General features: G+C 42.2%; 1 protein-coding gene across 1 annotated transcript in view; it reads left to right on the top strand.

The window, feature by feature from the left end:
- SLC1A2 (solute carrier family 1 (glial high affinity glutamate transporter), member 2) overlaps positions 1-23614 on the top strand; it is a 199300-nt gene that overhangs the window by 138775 nt on the left and 36911 nt on the right. The window contains exons 5-7 of the mRNA XM_006883756.1: positions 2004-2172; positions 7438-7564; positions 20717-20950. Of these exons, the coding sequence (XP_006883818.1) occupies positions 2004-2172; positions 7438-7564; positions 20717-20950 (530 nt within the window). The remainder of the gene's footprint in view (positions 1-2003; positions 2173-7437; positions 7565-20716; positions 20951-23614) is intronic.

The raw sequence follows: 23614 nt of genomic DNA, 5'->3' as shown, positions 1-23614 counted from the left end.
TTCTGCCAATAGCATGATGATGCCCAACCAGTCATTTGGTTTCCCCATGCACCCTCCTCTGCATCTGTTCAGTGTTCACCCATCTGTGGCCTACTCCATGCCAGCACTGACATTTTAGGATTCTACATGAGTTCTCTTTTCATGGTCTTAGAAGTAGTGTTTCACAGGCTCAGATGTGAGTTTCCACAGTGCCCTACTTTAAAAAGTAGGACTGCTCCACAGAGGTCAAGGGCTGGCCTGAGAGGTTCATTGGGAAACCATTTGCCCAGGGACCCTTGAGCAAGTCTTGGCAACAATTTCCAGAAGAGAAGAAGCAGGTGTCTCACAACCATAATGTTTGCATCTAAAACTTGAACACTTGTCTCTGCCATGGCAGCTGCTGGCAACTGGCAACCTGATGCCCAGATGGTGATACCTAGCAGATCCTGGTTCTTCCCAACAACAACCAGGAAGCAAAATAGCAAACATATGAAGTACAAGTAGCTGTTTTGATCCCACTGCCAAAGTCTTTTCCATTTGTTCTTGACCAGACCCATGGTCTATCAAAGGTGTCAAGGAGGACTATCTAATTGGGTCTCACAATCATGAAGAACATCTGGGTTAGACTACAGAGTAATATGATTGTAGGGATGAAAGGAAAATATGCTCCTCACCCAACTCCCTAGATAGTTAGCTTGGGTGCTAACTGAAAGATTAGAAGTTCAACCTTTTCAGAAGAAAGGCATCCTTCTTCTGAGTACAGCCCCTAGTTCCTGACCCAGGTACATTCCGAACTAGTCTCTGGTCCAGAGCTATCCCCTCACTTGATTCTCTGGGGAAGAGCCCTTAACAGGAATATCTTGCTGGGGTGATAATATGCCTTTTCAGGCTTGGAGTTATTTCTACTGACTTGGATATTTTTTGGGTCCAGGCCTAGCAGCTACCTCTCTGGCCATGACTGGGGGACCATCTCAGCACTTGAGAGGAGATAGTGTCATGTGGATAATCATGGAGGCAAAATTGTGCTTTATGGAGGTGGGGATCTCCACGAGATGCCCCCGATGACAAAGAGAAAGGGACTGGGGGAGACTTCCTATTGTCTCCTAGTTCTGCTGCCTTCCCTGAAGATTTCTGGAGGTGTGCATACATGGGACCCTATTCTGGATTCCTGAGTCGGGGTGTGGTTTCAGAGTGGAAGCTCCTTCATCTTATAAAGCTTCAGACCCTAAATCTGAGTCCAGAAATTAGCCCCGCTGCTGCAGCAACTCAGGGGATAGACACCAGAGCCACTGAGTCTGGAGCAAACACTTCTCCACACTCTTCACACCTGAGAGCATTGTGTCCATGGAGGACACAGTCATTGAGAGTGTAGCTACAAAGTGTAGCTACCTGTGGTGGGCTGGGGCTTCCACAAAGCCATGTTACCTCAGATTTTCTGTGACTTGGACAGATTTTAAGGTAATCTCACAAAAAACCAATTCACAAGATGTCCTGTTTCCTGGAATGTATCATGAACATTAAGCATACTTTGAAAATAACCAGGTTCATCCTAGAGAGAGTGAAACCAGGCTGTTCCTTTGAGGCAAGGATTCTGAAGCTTCTTCTGACATACTTCAGGCATGTTATAAGGAGGGACCAGTCCTTGGAGAGAAATGTCATGCTTGGGAGGGTAAAGGGACAGTGCAAGAGAGGAATACCCTCAATGAGATGGGTTGATTCAGTGACTAGGGTAATGAGGATAGGTGTGTCAGAGACAATAAGTTTGACACAGGATAGAGCAGGTTTCAGGACTGTTGTATGTAGGGTCGCTGTGAGTCTCAAGACACTCAATGGCACATAACAACAACAACATACATACCTGTGATAGTCTCCAATTCTCAAAAATCTTGTTTGGGCATTTCTTAATTAATTTCACTGTATTAGATGCTTCAAAAAAAATATAAGCAGCCAGGCCTTTGTTGATCTTTTAGATCAGGCCTCACCCTTTATGCTTTTAAATGTGTGTTTATTGTCATTTCAATCAGATACAAACAGTGACAAAGAAGGTTCTGGTGGCACCTCAGCCAGACGAGGAGGCCAACGCAACCAATGCTATTGTCTCCCTGCTGAACGAGACTGTGACCGAAGCACCTGAGGAAATGAAGATGACTATCAAGAAGGGCCTGGAGTTCAAGGACGGGATGAATGTCTTAGGTAGGCAACCCAATAGTCTAGTTTTCCTCTCTCTTGCAGAGATGCCTCTTCACCTACGACTACAACCTGCTTTAGGGACTTGTGTGGACCAGCCAGAGGGAACCTAGAGGCATCTACTGCTTTACTTCAGCACCTCAGCCTCAACCACTCCCTTTTCAGAACATTAATATTTCTGTTATCCTCTGAAGCCCTAGCGGCACAGCTGTTAAAGTCCTAAGCTGCTAACTGAAAGGTTCCTGGTTCAAACTTACCAGAAGCTCCGTGGGAAAAAGATGGCAGTCTGCTTCCTTAAAGATTTGTAGCCTTGGGCTCTGTGGGAGCAATTTTCTTTCATTTTTTAAAGTCACTATGAGTTGACCTGATGACAGTGGGTTTTGCTTTTTTTAGAGGTGGGGGTGGGAATTAGACATGGAGAGCTGAGAGGTTAACAAAGAAGGACAGGACAAGAGAAAGATCATGAATGAACATGGAAGCTATGTGCTGGGTACAGAAAAAGAAGGGCAAATATTCACTGGGCTCCTTCCTTGATTTTCTCATAATGTTGGTAAGTCATTTTCTCTAATTCTTTTACAAATCCCATTAGTTTATTTCTTGAAAATTTTTTCTGAGCCACCCTCGTGTGTCCGAACTGTACCAGGGATAGGGACGTTTCACCTAACTCTCACAGATACGCTGCTCTTCATATTGAAAAGATTTGCTGTTGTTGAAAGAAGCGTTACAGACTATCTTGTCTACTTTACTGAGATTCCAGTGGGCCTTTCCCCCTTAGCCTCTTCTTGGCATGCCACCCTAGAAGTTTCTTGGCTCTGCACGTTGCCAGATCTGGATTTGCATCCTGTATGGATAACCTGAAGAATGAGAAGTCTCCTCCTGTGCAATTAACTGCCTCTGAAAACCCACCAGAGGGTCAGTTCTGAGTCGCTGACTCACTGTATACAGCAACAACAAAATCGACCACTTGAGGGACCCTTTCTGGCAGATGGTTCAACTGCTAACTAAAAGTTCGGTTGTTCCAGCTCCACAGCTGCTATCAGAAAGAAAGATGTCCCAGTCCACTCCCAGAAAGATTACAGCCTTGCAAACCCGGTGGGGAGTTCTCTTCTGTCATACGGGATCACTATGAGTTGGCAGTAGGCTTTTTGATAATGTCCTGTTTACTGGTTATCTGACTCCAGGCAAATTGTTCCACTCTCTGAGCCCCATTTTTAAAAGGAGGGTGAGTTGGCAACTTTATAGAGTGCTGTAAGGGCTAAATGGGATTCCATATGTAAAGCACAGCTTCGTGAATACCATGTGCTCCATTGGTAAGAACTATAATCGCTAAAAGTTGATCAAGAACCAAGGAGCACAATAGAAGACACCATCTTCAAGGACCAGAGAGGCCCTGTCATGTGAGTGGTTCCAGCCTGCACAGTTCACGCACACTACTCCTCAGGTCTGCAGTTGTTAATGCTAGACACCTAGAATAGTATTCTCAAGTGACACTAGATCATATGCTAGGAGAAATGGGGACTCTGAATCGAAGAAGCATGCTGATCGACCCAAACATTCAGATGGGGAACAGTTTAGATGAGTTAGACATCCTACCACCAGTTGCCCATCTACGAGATCAGATGCCTTTGTCTCCTTTCTAGGGGTGCCAGATCAAATCCAGACCTCTCATTAAAATTTGAATTTTAGATGAACAGCAAATAATCCTTAGTAAGTATGATGTCAGGAGTTGGGATCAACTTGATAGGTATTTGAGGGCTCTGTTGTTGTTGCTTATGTACTAAATATTTCATTGGGAATACTTGTACTAACAGTTATTACTATTTGCTATTTACCTGAAGTTCATATTAACTAGGTATGTAGTATGTTTATTTCAAATAAATTTTAATAACTGTGCTCCTTGCTTGTCTAGAAAGGGAATGAGAAGGAGATTGCAAACAGGGTTATTCAGTTATATAGAATAACTTAGAAAAAGGATCTCCCTGCTTATTTGATTAGCCTTGCAGGAAGCATGTTAGGTAAATAAAACTGAAGGAAGAAGTAAACGGACTAGATCACTAAGTGATGGGTGAACAGTTAACATTATTGAGAATCTGTAGGAGACTCAAAGAGAAAGGGGAGAGGAGAAAATGGAGAGAATTTCTCAGAGAAGTGGACTCTGCAGACATCCTCAGTATCTGTCTCCCAGAAACTCTGCTGTCCCACTGCCCAGATCTCCATGACCCCCTCAGGTCCTTTCCAACATGCCCTGCTCCCTTCAAGTAAATAGATCACAGCTCCAGGGGTCAAATTGTTGATGTAGTCTTCTCCTTTTCCTAGAAGAGGTTGAGGCCATGAGTAATGGAGCCAGAATTTTGGAGTGAATCATCTAGTAGGTTTTCCTGGTCATTTCAAGAGTCTTAGTGGATTCTGGGAAGTCACATGACCTTTGGCTCTTTTGGGGAGTTTCAGAAGTTGACCACTATTTCAACCCAAATGAACTCTAAAAGAGCTTTGTTCAGATGACACATCCCTGTCTCACTGAGTGGGCTCAGTTAAGGAATGTTTACAGAAGGAACTAACTGGAGTCAGTGTTGACAAGTGGGGTACTGATTTGGAGCCAAATGTAGACCAAGGCTCTGGAAAGCCAAGGGAAATGAGACCGTTAAGAAACTTCCCATTGACCAATCATGACTGAAGTGAAGGTTCTTTCCATGGCCATCCAAGGGTGGAATGCCTTTTACACCTTTTTCCCTTTTGTTTTTGGCTCTGGAAAGTCCCAAGGATAAAACATAGCAATAAAGGAATCTAAAACCCTGGATCTGGCCTTCTACTCCTTTAAGGTTGGAATCAATCAGTCTTCAGTAGATTTTCTCTCTTAAAGAGCCTCTAGATTAATTTCTGGATCCTACTCTAATCCTATCCACTTTAATCAGCTCCTGGGAGAAACTCTTCCTTCAAATAATGCATCTCCCACATTATAGATGCAGCTGTTTTATGCTGACTGAGAGGGTACTTTTGGGGTTTGTTGATTTCAGTTCCACAGAGCCTAGAGACTATGCATTTTCCTTAAAATTTCCAACCCAAATAAACCAAGTAATATGAGCTCTTCTCAGCTTGAATATTCACACATTATTCCTCACCACACACCTAGCAAACTCCTCTCCATGGACTTGAAAGAAAGGCTTGGGGATAGCAACAAGCTTGAATTTGGCTTCATACATTATTTCAGAATTAGGTCACTCTCAGTCCTGCATCCAGTCTTCACTAAACCTTGATCTCTAATGAGGCCACTGATTTACTTGTGAAGTCATCAAGCTTTCTGGCCAAGAGCTGGCAAGGAAAATATTATATACAAAGAATTAAAAACTCCAAACCCAAATGTGGGGTCCTTCTCCTTGGCCTTTTGGATAGTACGTGCTTGGTATGGAGGGAGTTTGGTGACTAGGGAAAAGAAGTTTAGAGAGAATTCCTTATAAATGAACCAAGTCATTATGGTATCATTTACTCCAAGACTCTCAGCATAACTTGACATAATAGGAGACTAAACACAATAGAGAGACTTGAAATGATGCCTGCCAGACTGCAGCCTGGTAAGTGTGACGAAGGGCAAAGCGGAGCAGAGGGGATGAGCCACACTGCCAGTTCAGAGGAGGAAGCAAGTGGGCAAGCCAGGCCCTGTGCTTAAGAGTATAGCAACTTTGATTCGTTTGAAGCTCTAATACTGGCAATAATGAGTTATGGTGGAGAGAAGAATACATAGCGATTAGGTAATATGAATAGTGCATGTGTTTGGATAAGAGGTTTAAGTCCACCCAGAAGCACTTTGAAAGAAAGGTTTAGTGATCTACTTCTGAAAAATGAACTTTTGAAAATTCTCATGCTACTCTGACACAAATGGAATCATCGTGAATTTGAATAAACTTGTTAAGAGACAATCAGGGATCCAGAGAGCACCCCAGTGGTAATGAGGATGTCTATAAACTTGGTGGTAAGTGTGCTCCCAATCCAAAGGCACATAGTTTGAATCCATCAGCTGATGCATAGGAGAAAAGTGGGTACTCAACTCCCATGTGGTTTACTTCCTCTGAAAACCTGCTGGAGGGTCCGCTCTTAATCAGTTCTGACTCAATGGCACACAACAGCATGAACCACTCAGTGCATCCAGTTACTGAGAGGATCTGGGTGAGATCCCAGGGTTAAGAGTGAAAAACAGATAGAGGCGGTAGTAGGAAGAACTACTGATTAGAAGGAAGTCTTCCATGGAAGGATAGCTAGACCTCAGCCTTTAAGGAACTAAGGTATGGAGCGGGTTTCCAGCACATATGCTCAGGCATGGAGAAAACAGCAAAAGTCAGCACACCAGAAATAAGATTCAAGAATGGTGATTAGAATTGGTCAGCACTGAGTGAATTTTATCAACAAGGTAAGAACAAAACTCCTCAAATTCTTGCTACTTTGGCTTAGAACTGACTGACCCTGCAGGCTCAGCTGGGGCTGAATTTCAATGAAAGTCAAGCTTTAGAAATTAATGGAAGATTGCTCTGCGTTGGAATTGATTTGACAGCAATGAGTGTTAAAATTATTCCCATATAGAGTTACTGTAAGTTAAAACGAGATGGATAGACTCAATGATTATGACAATGGACTTGAACATGATGGAGAACATGTGTTGGATAGGGCAAAATTTAGTTCTTTTGTTCATAGAGTTGCTATGAGTAATAGTTAACTCTATGACACCTGACAACAATGAGTCAGAAAAGGAGCCCTACTGGCACTCAGTTTCTAAGTAAAAGGCCTGTGGTTTGAACTCACCAGGTGCTCTCTGGAAGAAAGATGAGGTTGCCTGCATCCATAAGGATCTACAACCTTGACAAACATAGGAAGCATTCTACTCTGTCGTTCAAGGTCGCTATGAATCAGAATCAACTTGATAATAGGTTTGTTCCAATACTGGGTCCAAATTTTGCATAAGAATCCCTGAGTCTGCCTGATTTCAGAAATGAGGTAGAGAGAAAATATTTTTAGTTTGGAATGAAGAAGAATTCCTTTTCTTCAAGGAACTCTGTTTAAAATTGAACTTGGCTTAGATGAAATATGTTTAGGAAAGCCATAATTATCCAAGGGAAAGATACTTTTAGTGTGAAAAGTAATGCTTTTGTCTTTTAATGTTTAATTCGTAATGCAACAGCCTGTGAAAATGCAGCTCCATACTCGCCGAATGGTAAAGAATGAGGGAGACGCTGCCCATTCATTAGAACTGATTTTCCTGTGTGCTGTGACTTAACCCAACAGGTCTGATAGGGTTTTTCATTGCTTTTGGCATCGCCATGGGGAAGATGGGCGAGCAGGCCAAGTTGATGGTGGACTTCTTCAACATTTTGAATGAGATCGTGATGAAGTTGGTGATCATGATTATGTGGTAAGTCAGCTTGTTCTTCCTTTGTTGGAGTGGGGTTTTGACCCCAAAAGATACTGGAGCCCTTCGAACAGGAAAGAGTGGACATGAACTGAGGAAGGGGTTCTGTGGAAAAACTTTGAGAAGTGAATGTTGTTGTTGTTCTGTGCCGCTGAGTCACTTGCAACTCATAGCTACCCTATGTACAACAGCTCTAAACTCTGCTCTGTCCTGTGCCAATCACACTGTCTCCATCACACTCATCCTGATTGCCCCAGTCACCGAATCAATCCACCTCCCAGAGGGCCTTCCCCTCCTGCGCCTGCCTTCCACCCTCCCAAGGTCCTTCTCCAAGGGCCGGTCTCTCCTTACAACATGACCAAAGTATGTCAGATGAAGTCTCAGAATCCTTGCCTCCAAGGAGCAGGCCGGTTTAACCCTCTCCAGGATGAATCTGTTTGTTTTCTTAGCAGTCATAATACCCTCAGAACTCTTCTCCAACACCAAAGCTCAAAAGCATCAATTCTCCTTCTATCCTCCCTGGTCATTGTCCAGCTCTCTGACGCATAACAAGTGATTGCAAAGACCATGGCCTGTACCAGACGCACCTTAGTCTCCAGAGAGACACCGTTGCTTTTCAGTACTTTAGAGAGGTCCCTAACAGCAAACTTTCCCATCACAATATGTCTTTTAATTTCCTGGCTGCTGTTTGGAGCTTCTCGTAGAACAGAAGTGAACAGTGTATAACCCATGCAACCTATGAATTAAAAATGGTTTTTCTTTTTCTCCATGGTTGAAAAAAAAGTTCATTATATATGAAAATTATATGAAATTCACATTTCACTGACCATAAATAAAGATTTATTGGAACATTATGATGGCCATTTGTTTACTAATTATGGCTGCTTTCCCATTGCAGTTATAGAACTGAAAAGCTATAATGGACAGTATAGTCCACAAAGCAGACCAATTATTTAAAGTTCTGTTGATCTCTGGACTCAGAGGGAGCTGGAATATCCAGTCAGTAATACTGAGCAGTATCAGGGAACATGAAAGTGATCCCAGGAAACTAGGTGAGGGTATGGCCCAGGCCATTTTGTAGAACCACTGTCCTAACCTTGTTGTTTCCAAAAGAATCTTAGACTTGGATTACTCATGTCTCACATATAAAAGAGGTAGATTTTAGGTCATGAAGGCAAAAAGGAAATTTTAGAGGACATATAATAACTAAAAATGTTCTTGGAAATCTGATCTCAATCACCAGTGTTACAGAAAACTCTGGTTTAGACACACTAAATCTTTAAATCATAAAAGTTGTAATTTATTGTTCTCCTATTACCTGTTAAACAGAATCACAATAACCCTACAAGGATGGTATTTTTGTTCCCATTTTACACAAGAAGCCACTGCAGAGCGTGGAAGTAATTTACCTACGTAACATTACCTAACTAGAGAGGAAGAATTGGAGTTCACTGTTGTTGTTAAAGTGCCTTTGAGTCAAGTACCTATGTCATAAAGACAGACCTGTGAACAGTAGATCTGAACTGTGTGCTATCGTCTGCCACCTTTATAATCTCTGATACCCTTGATCCCATCCCTGCAAGCCACTGTGTCAATCCTAACAACATGCCCAAAGTATGTGAGATGAAGTGGCAACATCTTTTCCTCTCAGGAGCACTCTGAACTTTTCTCAAAACATATCTGTTTGCTCTTCTGACAGTCCATGGGACACTCAGCACTCTTCTCTAACACCACAACTCAAAAACACCAATATTTCTTCTGACACTCGTCATCCAGCTCTGAGATGCATAGCAAGTGATTGAAAAGACCATTGCTTGTGTCAGGTGCTTTTTAGTCTTTAAGCTGACATCACTGCTCTTTGATACTTTGGAGAGGTCCCTGAGAGCAGACTTCCCTAGTGAAGTATGTCTAGAGGGGGCACAGAAACACATGAGTAGGTGAGATTTTCTTTTGAATTATCAGCACAATACAGCTTCTGCTTCATCTCATAGGTGCTTATAGTTGTTGTTTTCATTGTCATTCAGTCAGACCTGACTCTGTGTACAACAGAATGAAAACCTACCCGATTGTGTGCCTTCTTCACCATCATTACTGTGTGCTCAAGCCCATCATTAAAGTTGCTTATAGTTGGTGTTGTTCAATGCCATCAAGTTAACTATGACTTACAGCCGTCCTCTGAACAGCAGCTCTGATCCTGTTCTATGCTTCGTCCTCAGAATCTCCAGCATGTGCAGACCATTGATGTGGTCACTGCATCAGTCCATTTTGTTCAGGATCTTCCTTTCTTCTTCTGATCCTCTATCTTTCCAAACATGATGTCTTTTTCCAAGTTTGGCCTTTCCTGACAACATCCCAAAAGCGTATGGGATGGAGTTTCCCCATCCTTACCTCTAAGCAGCATCTTGGCTGCACTTCCTCCAAGACAGATTTGTTTGTCCTTTTGGAAGTCCGGGAGATAGTCAGTATTCTTTGCCAATATACCGCACACTATACCACATCACCATTCAAAGACATCAGTTCTTCTTTGGTCTTATTTATTCATTATCCAATTTCCACATGCATATGAGGCAATTGAAGATAGCATGAGTAGGATCCAGTGCATTTGGCTTTAAAGTGCTATCTTTTTAGTTAATGATTCTGAAATCTCAGCTGGCCAAGGAGAGCACGAGGGACCTCTGGTGGCTTAGTCCACAGAGTGTTGTGCTGTGAACCCAAAGGTCGCACCTCTCTGGTGGTTCAAATCCATCAGAATCTGTACAGCACAGAGAAGGGCAATCTCTTCCCATGGGATTAATGGCTATAGAAACACAACAGAGGGTCGTCTAGGAGTTGGTTCCAACTCGGTGGCAATGAGTGTTTTTTAGATTGTTATACTGATTCCCTAACATCCCAGGCAGTACTAGTTTTCGGAATGTTTCCTTTGTGTGAAGATCTAAGGGCATATGGTGATACTGTACAAAGATTTCTTTTTTTAAGTGTTTCAGAGCCATTCTGAAGGAAGGAGTCTGCTGAGGGTTTCATAACAGTAATATAGGAGGTAGAATAGGCTACTAAACATTGGTATCTGAGAGTATTTCCCAGAATTTCTAGCCAAGTGTATACCTTTACTATGCATGTTGTAGTGGTGTACCACCGAGCCAGAACTGAACCAAAGCTGACCCTCCAGTGGGTTTTTAGTCAGTAATTTCACAGGAGGAGATTGTCCATCTTTCTCCTTCATAGCAGCAAGTGGATTTGAACCATGTGCCTTTGGGATTGCAGCACAGATTCTTACCACTAAGCCATCATAGCCACTTCATTTGTTTTCGATGTCAGCAACATGGGCAAAATAGGCAAATCTTTTCCTTCATCCATATCAACATCATTTTCTTTCCTGCCTTTCCAGGGAAAGGAATCTTCTAGAAAATGTAAAGTTGTTGTTGCTAAGTGCTTTTGAGTTTCCCATGACTCATAATGACTCTGTACACAGTAGCTCCAAACCTTGTCCTGTCCTGAACCAATCTTACTGTCTCCAACATACTTATTCCCATTACCCAGTTACTGTGTCAATCCATCTCATCCAGCGTCTTCCTCTCTTGCACTGTCCCTCCACCCTTGCAAGTATGATGTTCTTCTCCAAGGACTGGTCCTTCCTGGCAACATGTGCAATGTATGTGAAACAGAGCCTCAAAATCCTTGGCTCCAAGGAACAACTTGGCTTCACCCTCTCCAGGATATACCTGTTTGTTCTTTTGGCAGTCTGAGGAATGATCAGTACTCTTCTGCAGCACTATAACTCAAAGGTATTGATCCTTTTTCTGTCATCTGTATTCATTGTCCAGCTCTCTGATGCATAGCAAGTGATTGATTGTGAAGACCATGGGCTGGATCAGGTTTGCTTTAGTCTCTAAATGGACATCGTTAGTACTCTGGAGAGGTCCCTGACAGCAGATTTTCCCAATGCAATTCGTCTTTTGACTTCTTGACTACTGGTACCAAGAGTGTTGATTGTGGACCCACGCAAGCTGAAGTTGTTAACAATCTCTTCTCCATCTGTCATGATGCTGCCAACTGGCCCAGTAGTGAGAATCTTTGTCTACTTCATGTTGAGTTTCAATTCATATTGAATATTGCAGTCAAGTATTGCCTCTGTTGACTTCAGGAACAGGGTTCTGGGATACGGATCAAAAACTTTTCCATTAATTGAAACCAGAATTCATAAGAATTTGGTCAGAAGGGCAATGTAGTGTTTAATGTGTTGGGCTGCTAACAAGAAAGGTTGGAAGTTCAAATCCACCAGCTGCTCTGAGGGAGAAAAATTGATGGTCTCCTCCCATAAAGATTTGCAGGTATACAGGTCCAGCAACCAAAATTCATAAGTGACACCGAAATGACAAAATTACTATCGATACAATTTTTGTGCAAAGCTCTGGTGGCCTAGTGGCATGAAACTATGCTGCAATCCCAAAAGCACACGGTTCAAGGCCACTAGCTTCTCCAAGGGAGAAGGATGGGCACTCTCCTCCCATGTGATTGACTGAAAACCCTCCAGAGGGTCAGCTATGGGTCAGTTCTGACTCGAGGTTACACAACAACAACATTTCAGCAGAACTTATTTTTTATAAAAATATCCCTGTAGTTAGTTATAACAACACTGCATTTCTCATAATCCCAATTTACATGTATTGATAAACTTTACGAGCTCAGACTATGCTAATGTACTTTTTGAATCTTCTGATGTACTCAGCCCACTGCAATTGAGACAGATCTGACTCCTGATGACTCTCTATCATATTTCTGAAGCTATAAATCTGCAAATCTTTATGACAAAAATACTTCCTCTCTTAGAGCAGCTAGTGGATTTGATCTGCTGACCTTTTGCTAAGCAGCTCAACACATTACACCACTTTGAATGGTGATGTTGGCAAAGAATCATGAATGTACCATGGACTGCAAAAAATAACAAACAAATCTGTCTTGGAAGTGCAGCCAGAATCCTCCTGAAAAGCAAGGACGATGAGACTTCATTTCACATAGTTTGAACGTGTTGTCTAGAAAAGTTCCTAGAAAAGTCCTGCATAGCTTGGAAGAGTAGAGGGTCAGTGAAGGAAAGAAAGACTCTCCATTAGTCTCATTGACACAGGGGCCAGTGCAGTAGTCTGAGACTGTGAAGATGGCACAGAATTGGACAGGGCTTCATTCCTTGTACAGAGTTACTGAGTCAGAGCCAATTGAACAGCTTCTAACCATGCACCCTGGACAGAGCTGTTGTTATTCAGTTACAGGGCTGCATCCAATCACATGGTGTCAGATGAACATGCACAAGTGTGTACAGTTGTTTCCAGTGTTTTTATAGTTGTGGCTTTCACAAAATTTTCTGATGTTTTAGCTACAGTGTTGTGATAATTATTGAGTATTAATTCATAGTCCTTTGAGGATGAAGTAGTAATTAAGGGGAGGAAAAGGAGAATAATTTAAAAAGGCTTCCACTTCATCACAGTTTTTCTCATTAGGTGCTGTCGAATATGACTCATAGTAACCCTATGAGCCCTGTGAGCAAAAGATCTGAACCTGTTCTGTTCGGCGCCATCCTCACATTTCCTGACACACAAGAGCTGACTGCATCAGTCACTGTGTCACTCCACCTGGCTGAGGGTCTTCCTCTCCTTCACTGACCCTCCACCCTTCCCAACATCATGTCCTTCTCTAAGGAATAGCCCCTCCTAGCAACGTGCCCAAAGTATGTGAGGCAAAGCTTCATCATTCTTGCCTCCAAAGAGTGCTCCGCTGTACCCTCTCCAAGACATACTGGTTTGTTCTCTTGGCCACGCATGGGATGTTCAGTGCTATTTTCCAACACTACAGCTCAAAGGCATGAATTCTCTTTCTGTCATCCTTATTCACTGTCCAGCTCTAAGATGTATAGCAAGTGATCAGAAAGATCATGGCCTGAATCAGATGCACCTTAGTCCTCAAAATGACATCATGGCTCCTCAATAATTTGGCGAGGTCCCTAACTGCAGCTTTCCCCAGTGCAATGTGTCTCCTTATTTCCTGACTGCTGGTACAAAGGGTGTTAATTGTGGATCCAAGCAAAATGAAGCTCTTGACAGTTTCGGTCTCCTCTCCATCCATCATGATGCTGCCTATTGGTCCAGTGATCAGAATCTTTGTTTTCATGATATTGAGATGCAATCCACACCAAAAGGTTGCATTCTTTAATCTTCTGCAACAAGTGCATGAATTTCTCCTTACTTTCAGCAAGCAAGGTTGTGTCATCTGCATAACGCAGGTAATTGGTGAGTCTCCCTCCAATCCTGATGCCATACTTCTCTTCATAGAGTCCAGCTTCTCAGATAATTTGTTCAGCATCCAGATTGAATAGGTGTGTTGAGAGAATACAACCCTCACACACTCCCTTCTCAATTTTAAACCATGCAGTTTCCCCCTACTCTGTTCGCACAATAGCATCCTAATCCAGGTGTAGGTTCTGTATGAGCACAATTAAGTGCTCTAGGATTCCCTGTCTTCTCAATGTCAGCCACAACTTGTTAGGATCCACACGGTCAAATGCCTTTGCATAGTCCATAAAGCACAAATAGACATTCTTCTGATGTTCATTACTTTCAGCCAGGATCCGTCTAACATCACCAATGATAACCCTGGTGCATGGCCTCATCTAAATCCTGCTTGGACATCTGGCAGTTTCCTATCTATGTATTGTTTGAGCCATTTTTTTAATGATTTTCAGCAGTATTTTGCTTGCATGTGATATTGATATTGTTCAATAGTTTCCACATTCATTTGGATCACCTTTCTTAGAAATGGGAACAAATACGGACCTCTTCCAATCTGTTGGCCAGACAGCTGTCCTCCAAATTTCAGTGCTGGAGGCCAGCTTTAGGAAATTCTAACTTTGTCAGTGTGCGGTACATTTAGGAAATCTTCACTGTAACCAGAAGGTCACTATAATGCAGTTGGTTCATGGACATGAGGCTGGTGTGAGTTCCAGGTATAAATACTGGGCATGCGTCTGTATTTGTGTGGTCCTGAGGAGGTGCCATATTTGGACCCTTCATTTGACTTCGCTGAGGTACAAAGTAGATAGAGATTAGAATGGATGATACATGAGCAAGAAAAAGGCTGACTGGCCAGCCCTGGATAAATCAGTGACCTTCAGAATGGTGGACAAAGCCATAGATTCAATCAGTCTAAGAACTGCAGTCTGGGGAGTTCTGGTATCCCAGTGGTAAGAATCAGCACTGCAATCACAAAGGCACATGGCTCGAATCCACCAGCTGTTCCGTGGGAAGAGCATGGACTATCTCCTTCCATTTGATTTACTGCTTCTGAAAACCTGCTGGAGGGTCAGCTGTGGGTCACTTCCCAGCCGAGTGCACAGAACAGCCAGAGCAGCATGGAAGGAATTGCCTCTTTGTCCACTCTGTAGATGTGCCCTTCTAATTTAGAGATGCGAGAATTACTGGGGGACAGATTTTGGCTTTAGAACGCTCCATGGCGCCCTCAGCCTCTTGGAGCACTTTGGTTTTGTGGTTTTGATTTTTCTTTCATTTCCGAAGCTTTTGGCTTGACCTTGACTATGGGTGTTGGCACTTTCTGTGCCATGGAGTGTCCTTATCAGTGAGATAACTCATTGCCAGGGGAGTTGTGAGTGCCAGCTCTTTATGGAGGTCTAAGTTACTTGTTTTGAAAACAGGTGTGAGGAAATGATGGCCCTAAAAGACGTCAGAGAATAAAGGCGCTTTCTTTGTTCTAATGGCCATTGTGGTATGGAAAATGAAAGTGTTTGGGTTAAGAAGGTCCCGCTCCCTGCCATAGTTATTTATTGGCCATAACAGTCCACATCCTAGTTTTTTTAGTAACACCACTTATAATTGGAACTCATGCTTTTTTCCAGGAAGCTAGGTGCTCTGGAGGTTACTACCTTTCTCTAATCCATTTGGCCTGCTTCACATGTGTTCTCCTGAGGGACTTCATAGCTGGTCTTATTTGGCAAAGAGACTTGAAAACATTTCCTCAGTTCTATGAATTGCTTATCCCAGAAGAAGAGGAAAATTTAATGGCACCCAAAACAGCTAATATTTGTGTTTTTCTGAACATGTTTAAAGGGTGATTGGTGCTTGGGAAAGAATTGACCTCTTGGTTTGATTCTGAGCATCTTTGAAGGGCAATTGGTTTGTGGGAAAGAATTGACCTTTTGAATATGAGAGCTGTTTTGCTTTGTGAGAAGGCACATTCTGCTCAACTCTTTACAATCACAGTGAACAGAACATTGGCCCTGGAACCACCTCACGGACGTTTGAGATCCTGTGTGTGGGAGCTCTGGTGGTTAGTCTTTCTGGTGGTGTACGTCTTTGGGTGTTGCTAACACAGATGGTTTGAATCCATCAACAACTCTAAGGGAGAAAGATGGACAACCTCTTCCCATGACATTTTTAGCTTTAGAATTCCAGCAGAGGGTCAACTATGGATTGGTTCTAAATTGATGGTGGCAAGTTGAGTTGTGCCTTTGGGCGCACAAGAGACTGTAAAAGGACAGCAAAGGCAAGAGCTTAATGATGTGACAGAGATTTGTACCAGACTTCCTAAAGCCAGGGACCAAAAGTGAACTAACTCAGTCCCATAAGGACAAATACTGTACAAGATTATTATTATTATAGAAAAATATAACTAGTAAAACATGTATGAGGATCTAAGATGGGGAAGATGGGAGCAGAGGGGTGAGGATTGGGAGTGGGTAATCATAGGGTCACACAATTTGATGGAGGGAGGGTGGGGTGGGTAAAGGAAATAGGAAATAGTTGGTGTGAAAAATAATGTATATGTGCATTGAAACAGATGAGGGAGAGAACTGTTTAAAAGGGATATATGATTAGATATTATTGTCATGACAGGAGTCCAGAACAAAGGTAACAGTGGAGTGGACTTGGGGTGAGGGATTGAATAACAATGAAAGAATTTTTTCTTTTACTTTTCAAAAAGAAAAAATTAATTGGGGGCAGGGGTGAGCAGGGAGAAAAGTGAAACAATGAGTGAATGGAAATCCAAAGTCTCTGTAAACTTTCATTAAAATATAAAAAGAAAAATAATATAGATGAGCTTTGTAAAGAAACAAATATAAAATAACAATTTTATGGAAAAAAACTCAAAAACCACAATGTCATTGAGTTACCTGTCCTTCTGTCAGCAGCCCAATATGTAATTGGAATGCACAGCCAGGCTCCTTAAGGCCTGGGGACTCAGTTCTCAGATACTGGCCAGCCCTTGCCCCTGAGTCAGGACATGTCCAGGCCTTAGGGTAGTCGATGTTTATCATGAAAGCAGCAGAGGCTGACATTTTACCTAATTAGCGCCAGGTACAAATCAACTCTTTTAGGATAAAGGTCCTCTTGAGAAATATTTTGCTTATGAAAACAACCCCACAATTAGGTGGCAGTAACCTGTAAGAGAGACCAAAATTAAATTCCTCCTACTGCCCCTAAATTGATTCTGATCCACACTGACTCTGTAGGTCACAGTAGAACTACCCCATAGGGTTTCCAAGATGGAACCTTTACTAAAACAAATGCCACATCTTCCCCCTACAGCGTGACTTTGGGGTCAAACAGTGACCTTTATGTTAGTAATCAAGGGTTTAAATACAGTACCACTCGGAATCTTTGATGTTATACAAAGCCTCATTAATTCCGATATAACTCATTATGCATAGATGAGGATGATGAGGAGGAGGAGGAGGAGGATGACAGGTCATGGGTAGAATGTAAAAACAGAACATACAGGAGAGTGCTGGGAACTCACAGTACTGCTGTTGTTGTTGTGTCCTGTTACGCTGAAACCAATTCATAGCTGACTCTCCAGTGAATTTGTAGGGGTAGTAAACTGCATGAGAGAAGATTGTTCATCTTTCTTCCCTGGAGCAGCTGGTGGATTTGAACCACTTGCCTTAGGGTTCAAAAACCAGTGTAATTTCTTGCCACTAAGCCACCAGAGCTCTCTCAGACTGCCCTAACTTTAGATTTTGTTATTGTTGTTATTGTGTACCATAGAGTTGGAAACCCATAGCTGACCTCCAGTGAGTTTTCAAAGGCAATTAATCACATGGGAGAAGATTGCCCATCCTTCTCCCACAGAGGAACTAGTGGCCTTGAACTGAGTGTTCAAGTACCGTAAATTAGATGTTTTTAAACAGTATAAACTTGGAATCTCACAGTCCTAGAAGCCAGTAATCTGAATTCAGGCTGTCTGCTGGACCACGAGAGAGCTCTGGTAACCTTGTGGGTAAGGAATTGCACTGCCAACCCAAAGGCAGGTCATTTGAATGCACTAGCTGCTCTGAGAAGGAAAAATGGACTGTCTCCTTCCATGTGGTTTACAACATTTGAAGACGTGCTGAAGAGTCATCCGTGACTCAGTTCTGACTTGAAGGCTCAATGAGTTGAGTTGAGTTGAGTTGGTCATGGCTCTCTGAAGAAGTCTCTGGGGAGAGATCCTTTCTTAGCTGAGCTTCTAAAAGCCCAGGTGTTTTTTGACTTGCGATGGATTTTTGCATGGCCATCCTTCCTCTGTCACTCTGTATTTCTCCTATTTTATAAGGACATCAGTTAGATTTGATGAGGACCCATTCTGCTTTAGCAGAACATTATGTTAATTTAATTGACAACATCTTCAGAGACTCTGTTTCCAAAAAGTTCATCCTCATAGGTCCCAAAGATTGAGACTTCAACCTCTTTTGGGGATGTGTGGACTGAGCCGTTCAGTCCCTAACAACAGGTATGCAGAAAGAGGTCTTCAATAGTACACATGCGTTCATGTTTACAAATTTGACTCTCATGGCAACCTGTGCATTTGGAGTTGGCCTCTTGAAGTTTTAACGTTCACTTTTATAAAATGGAAATAGAAAAAGCCGTAGTGGCACAGTAGTTAAGTAGTTGAGCTAATAGAGGTAAGTAGTTTGAACCCTGACTCCAGTCATTCAAATGGGAGCTCTAATGACATAATCCACAGGGAGTTGCACCGCTGACCCAAAGGCTGTGCCTCTTTGGCAGTTCAAATCCACGCATAACCCTTGTTCAGCATCAGAGCAATATGCAAGTCTTTACTAATAGAAGGGTAGAGGGTGCTGACCGTATATGAATTGCCTTTACCAGGAATAAGGCTTGGTCTCTGGCAGTAGAGGTGAGATTTTACCGTGGAGCCACCTCTTCGAGCTCCTTAGTGAATGGTAGCAAGTCTTGTGGTTAAAGGAGTATGAGAAGAAAAAGAAGGACAATCTCCCTCTTTTGGATTGACAGCTTCGGAAACCCAAGAGAGGATGAGCTCTGAATCAGTTCTGACTTAACAGCAGTGGGTGAAAGTAATTCCATGGGAGAAGAGACCTGGTGATTTGCTGTAAAGAGCACAGCCTAGGAAGCCCTTTGGGAAGTCCACTCTGCCCTGGAAGGTTGTCCCGGAAGGTTGCAATGAGTCAGAATCACTCAGTGGCACCCACAATACCAAGTGAAGGTGGGAAGGTATTATGGCTTTTCTTTTGATCTAGGAAAAGGCTCTCCCCAGGCAGCGTAACAACAACAACAACAACAGGCTGGTTGGGGACTTCATACTCACCAGTTTCTCTCAAATATGTTCGTGATTCATAAAAAAGCATCGACTGAAGGTGCCCTAACCTGAACATGTCCACACCCCAGCAACACCTTATTGGGAAGTAACAAGAGAATCTTGCCAAACATGAAGAAAACATTTAAGATGATAGTAAAATTAGTTAGCTTATAACTAAGATAAAAAAGAATGTCTAAGCTTTCTATATAAACAGTAACAATAATATGGAAATAGATACTAAACTTCTGTAGATTAAGTTGTGATGGACTTGCCTCTTGCTTATGGACAGAGAGCTGAACTTGCCCTCAGAAGGGAATGTTTTAGTTGGTGTGGATCAAAAGCCCCTGTCTTAGAGTCTCAGGTTTCAGGTTGTTTTGTTTTGTTTTCATTTTCCTACTTCCCGAGTTTGTGGTCTTGGGCAGATAATGTAACTTTTCAGAACTTCAGTTCCCTTGTTTGCTAAATAGCAATAATGATACCCAGACTTTCAAGTTGTGGTTGAAATGAAATGTGCCTGGCACAGTGTTCACTGAATGGCTGTTGCTGTTGTTGTTAACTGCTGGTGAGCTGACCCCACCCCATCATGACCCCATGCACCACAGAAGAAAATGCAGCTGTCCTGAGCCATATGCATAAATAATCAGTGTTGGGTTGTGATTCCCATACGACTTTCTTTGACTGGTTTTTGGAAGTAAATGTTCACACCTTTCTTCCTAGTCTTAAGTCTAGAAGCTCTATTGAAATGTATTCAGCATCATAGCAATATGCAAGTCTTCACTTACAGACGGGTGGTGAGTGGTGGCATGAGTTGCACTGCCTGGAACTCAAACATGGTCTCTAGCATGAGAGTTAAGATTTTACCACTGAACCACCTCTTCAAAAATTAATGAATGGTAGCCAGCCTTGTGGTTGAAAAAGTAAGTATAGAACAAAAATTTCCCTAGCTAAATATCATAAAACCACATTTCCTAAAATATATTCCCCAGCTCACATAATTTCTGAGTTTGGCAGTTCTTTCTCTGTCTCTGTCTTCCTCCTTGCGTCTCTCTCTCTGTTTCTCTCTGTGTCTCTGACTCTCTCTCTCACACGTGCGTGAACACACACACACACACACACACACTTCTGATATTCTTTTAAAATTAGTTGGGGGTGAGGGGGAGATAGTGAATTTTCTAGGAAAGAATTCAAATGAGATTTCCCAGCACAACATGCAAAACACCCATCATAGAACCATAGACACACTTGTATCTCTCAACTTTTAGGATACTAAAGCTTGCCTCCTCTATTTCTAAAAGCATCTTACAACATTATTTGCCTGTGGATTTTTAATCTGAGTGGACACTATGGTATCCATAGGCAACATCTCAGTTGAAGTGGTTAATCTGAAGAAAGACAGACCTGAATTCCTGAATTGAATCTCATGGTAGAACATCTTTCAGCTACTCATTCCAATAGAAAAGTGAAGGTGTCCTGACAGTTCAGTGTGTAATAGGGCTCAGATTTTTAGTTCTGAATTCTGTAATAATTTCTTAATTCCACCTCCCTTTTTGTATTTTTCAGGTACTCTCCCCTGGGTATCGCCTGCCTAATTTGTGGGAAGATCATTGCCATCAAGGACTTAGAAGTGGTTGCTAGGCAACTGGGGATGTACATGATAACGGTGATTGTAGGCCTCATCATCCATGGGGGCATCTTTCTCCCCTTGATTTACTTTGTAGTGACCAGGAAAAACCCTTTCTCCTTTTTTGCTGGCATTTTCCAAGCTTGGATCACTGCCCTGGGTACCGCTTCCAGGTAGAGAATATAAGAAATTAACCTTTTATTCTCCCTACTGACTCCTTCATCCTCTTTCTCAAGAATGCCCCATCATAGATCAAGCATGGCAACATTCCAACAAAAATGGTCATCAGAAGAGTCAGAAGTTTCTAGAAGGTGCCAAAAATGCAAGGGGTTCACCTTTTTAAAAAAATGCTCAAAAATAAATGAAACAGAGTCTCACTGACCTTTAAGGGGTAAATGTGGTTTTAATCTTTGGCTAAAATATGGCTTTTTCCTGGATGTGAAATTTCTTTTTTAATAAAGTCATTGTGGTAGGAGTTACATACCGAGAATTAACTCGGAATTTCTTTTTGCTGTTATGGTCACAGAAAATGAATGCTGATCCCAGAAGCAGCCAGATGAATATCTAACCTGATTTTTCGGCCTTTGGTCTGAATGGAGATGCCAGCAATGGTTAACTGGCAGATTTTTCTTCCCCAATGGGCAGAGACACCCCGGATGTCAGTATGGACAGATGGAGGGAGGATGTCCAAAGATAGACCTCCCTGCATCCCTTCACCTGGAATTCATTCTGTTAGAACTAATTTGGAAATAAAAGAAAATGCCAAGTGTCTGACAGTCATTATGAGTAATATTTGTAGACTGTTAAATGACCATGGGGACAGTAACCCAAAATGAAATAAAAACTCCCCAATCATGCCAACTTGTCAACACAGGAAAAAATTAAAGTTCTCAAATCATGAGTTAATTGAGTATGTATCGATTTGAAGTACATGAATAAAGCCTATAGGATAGAGAAATAGAAGGTATTTTCGTGCTTAACCAGTTGTTTGTCTCAGGTTTTATTTTAATTAGCTAAAGACCCTTTGATGACATTTTGGAAAATAAATGCAATAAGAAAAACGAATGTATTTTAGTAATCGCAGAATCATGGTCTGAATCCTGGTCTCCAGCTATAACTGCAGACACTTTAGACCAGGCACAAGGCCCTGACAGCCCGTGAAAAGGACCCCAGGAAAGGGGGTGGTGAGAGGAATGAAGGAAGGCTAACAGGGTAGTGACAGGAATGAAGGAAGAGACCTAGGGAACTCTAGTGGCCAGTCAGCAGAGAGTTGTGCTGTGAACCCACAGCAGGTGGTTTGAATCCACTGGCTACCCTTTGGGAGAAAGTTGGGAAATCTCTTCTTGTGTGATTCACAGCTTCTGAGAACTCATGGAAAGATCAGCTATGAGTCAGTTCTGAATTAATGGCAGTGAACTTATTAAAGCAAGCCAGGTGAATCACATCACCTGTATGCAAATGAGCCTAGCTCTCAGTTTTTCTGAGTTTACAGGATTTTAGCAATGAGGACAACACAAGTGGTTAAATGTTTAGCTACTAACCAAAAGGATAGTTGGTACTGGTGCTAAGTGGCATTCCCAAACATTTAGGTCTTCTCCTTGCCCACTACCAGAGAGGAGGCATGAAATGGATACCTGACCTGAAAGAATGCCAGGTCATTCCAGCATTCTAGAAAGAATGTTCCAGTAAAACGACTCTGGTTACCCTAAAGTTGTTATTAAAAACTCGTGGATCATTGGTTATCAGACAGCAGTGGTTTGACAGAATAGAGTTTACAGAGTTGAGCATCCCTAATTTTAGAACTTCCAGTTCCTTTCTTCATGCTGGAAGACTCAGGAACTGGCATTTTTAACTTTAGTTCTTTCCTATTGAGAAATCAAATCACTTGTATTGTCTGTATCCCCAATTCTGACTAATAATAGGACAAAGTGCAAGATAAAAAAAAATATCCAATTTCTATGCATATTGGAAGTGTCCCATTTGCTTTAAAAAAATAAATCAAGAAAACATGGACCACAGTTTAGTCTCCTGCATTGCATTTCCATTACTAAGCTTTGAAGTGAATCCACCCACCTTCTCATGCACCTCTTTCCACATGGAAATAATATTCTGGCCTTCAACAATCTTTATCCTTATAGTTCTCCAATTTTAGGAGACTTATGGCTCTCTGAGGAGTTTTGACCTTTGAGGCTGGGTCATGTGGTCATTAAATCTCCATCCGAGCTGGGAGGAGTAGAATGATGTCACCCCATACTGTGTCTTCGATTAGTGACAGCCCACATGGTTTTCTGTCCTGTGTCATTGGAAAGACTTGAGAGTTGGCAGAGACCCATTTATCTGGGATCTGGACTGTCTGTGAAGTTCCCCAGTGAACTGCTAGGAGCCCAGGTTTGTGCTGAATGATTCTTGTCATGTTTGTCCAGACTTCTCAGAATTAGCAGGCCCAGCTCAGGGCAATTCTCAGGGGCTGGACACAATCCATGGAGTCATCTTGTTGGCAAGAGTGTTTCTAGCATGAAAATTTCTGGTTCTGCTTCACCGTTGACAACTTACTGCTTTCTAACACAACTTTTATTTTTTGTAGCCCATTTAATGGCAATAATCATAGGCACTACAGTATTTAGTTCAAGATGGAAATGGTGACCAAAGTAAAAGGAAACTTGAAGCTTTAAGTAGCTCCACAAAATCCGAACCAACAAAATCCTTTTGTTGCCTATTAGCATCTTTACAAGATTGGGTTTGAGCCTCAAATTTTCTGACTTTTAATTTGGCCCGTTACAGCTTTTTTGCATGTCATGTTGCTTGATTGGAATAAAAGCTTTGGTGGCATTCCAGTT

This window comes from Elephantulus edwardii, unplaced genomic scaffold (genome assembly GCF_000299155.1).
Source record: "Elephantulus edwardii isolate Elephantulus edwardi_28Jun2011 unplaced genomic scaffold, EleEdw1.0 scaffold00029, whole genome shotgun sequence".
Taxonomy (NCBI): Eukaryota; Metazoa; Chordata; class Mammalia; order Macroscelidea; family Macroscelididae; genus Elephantulus; species Elephantulus edwardii.
Note: the sequence above shows the minus strand (reverse complement) of the source record. Positions and strands in the feature narration are given on the sequence as shown.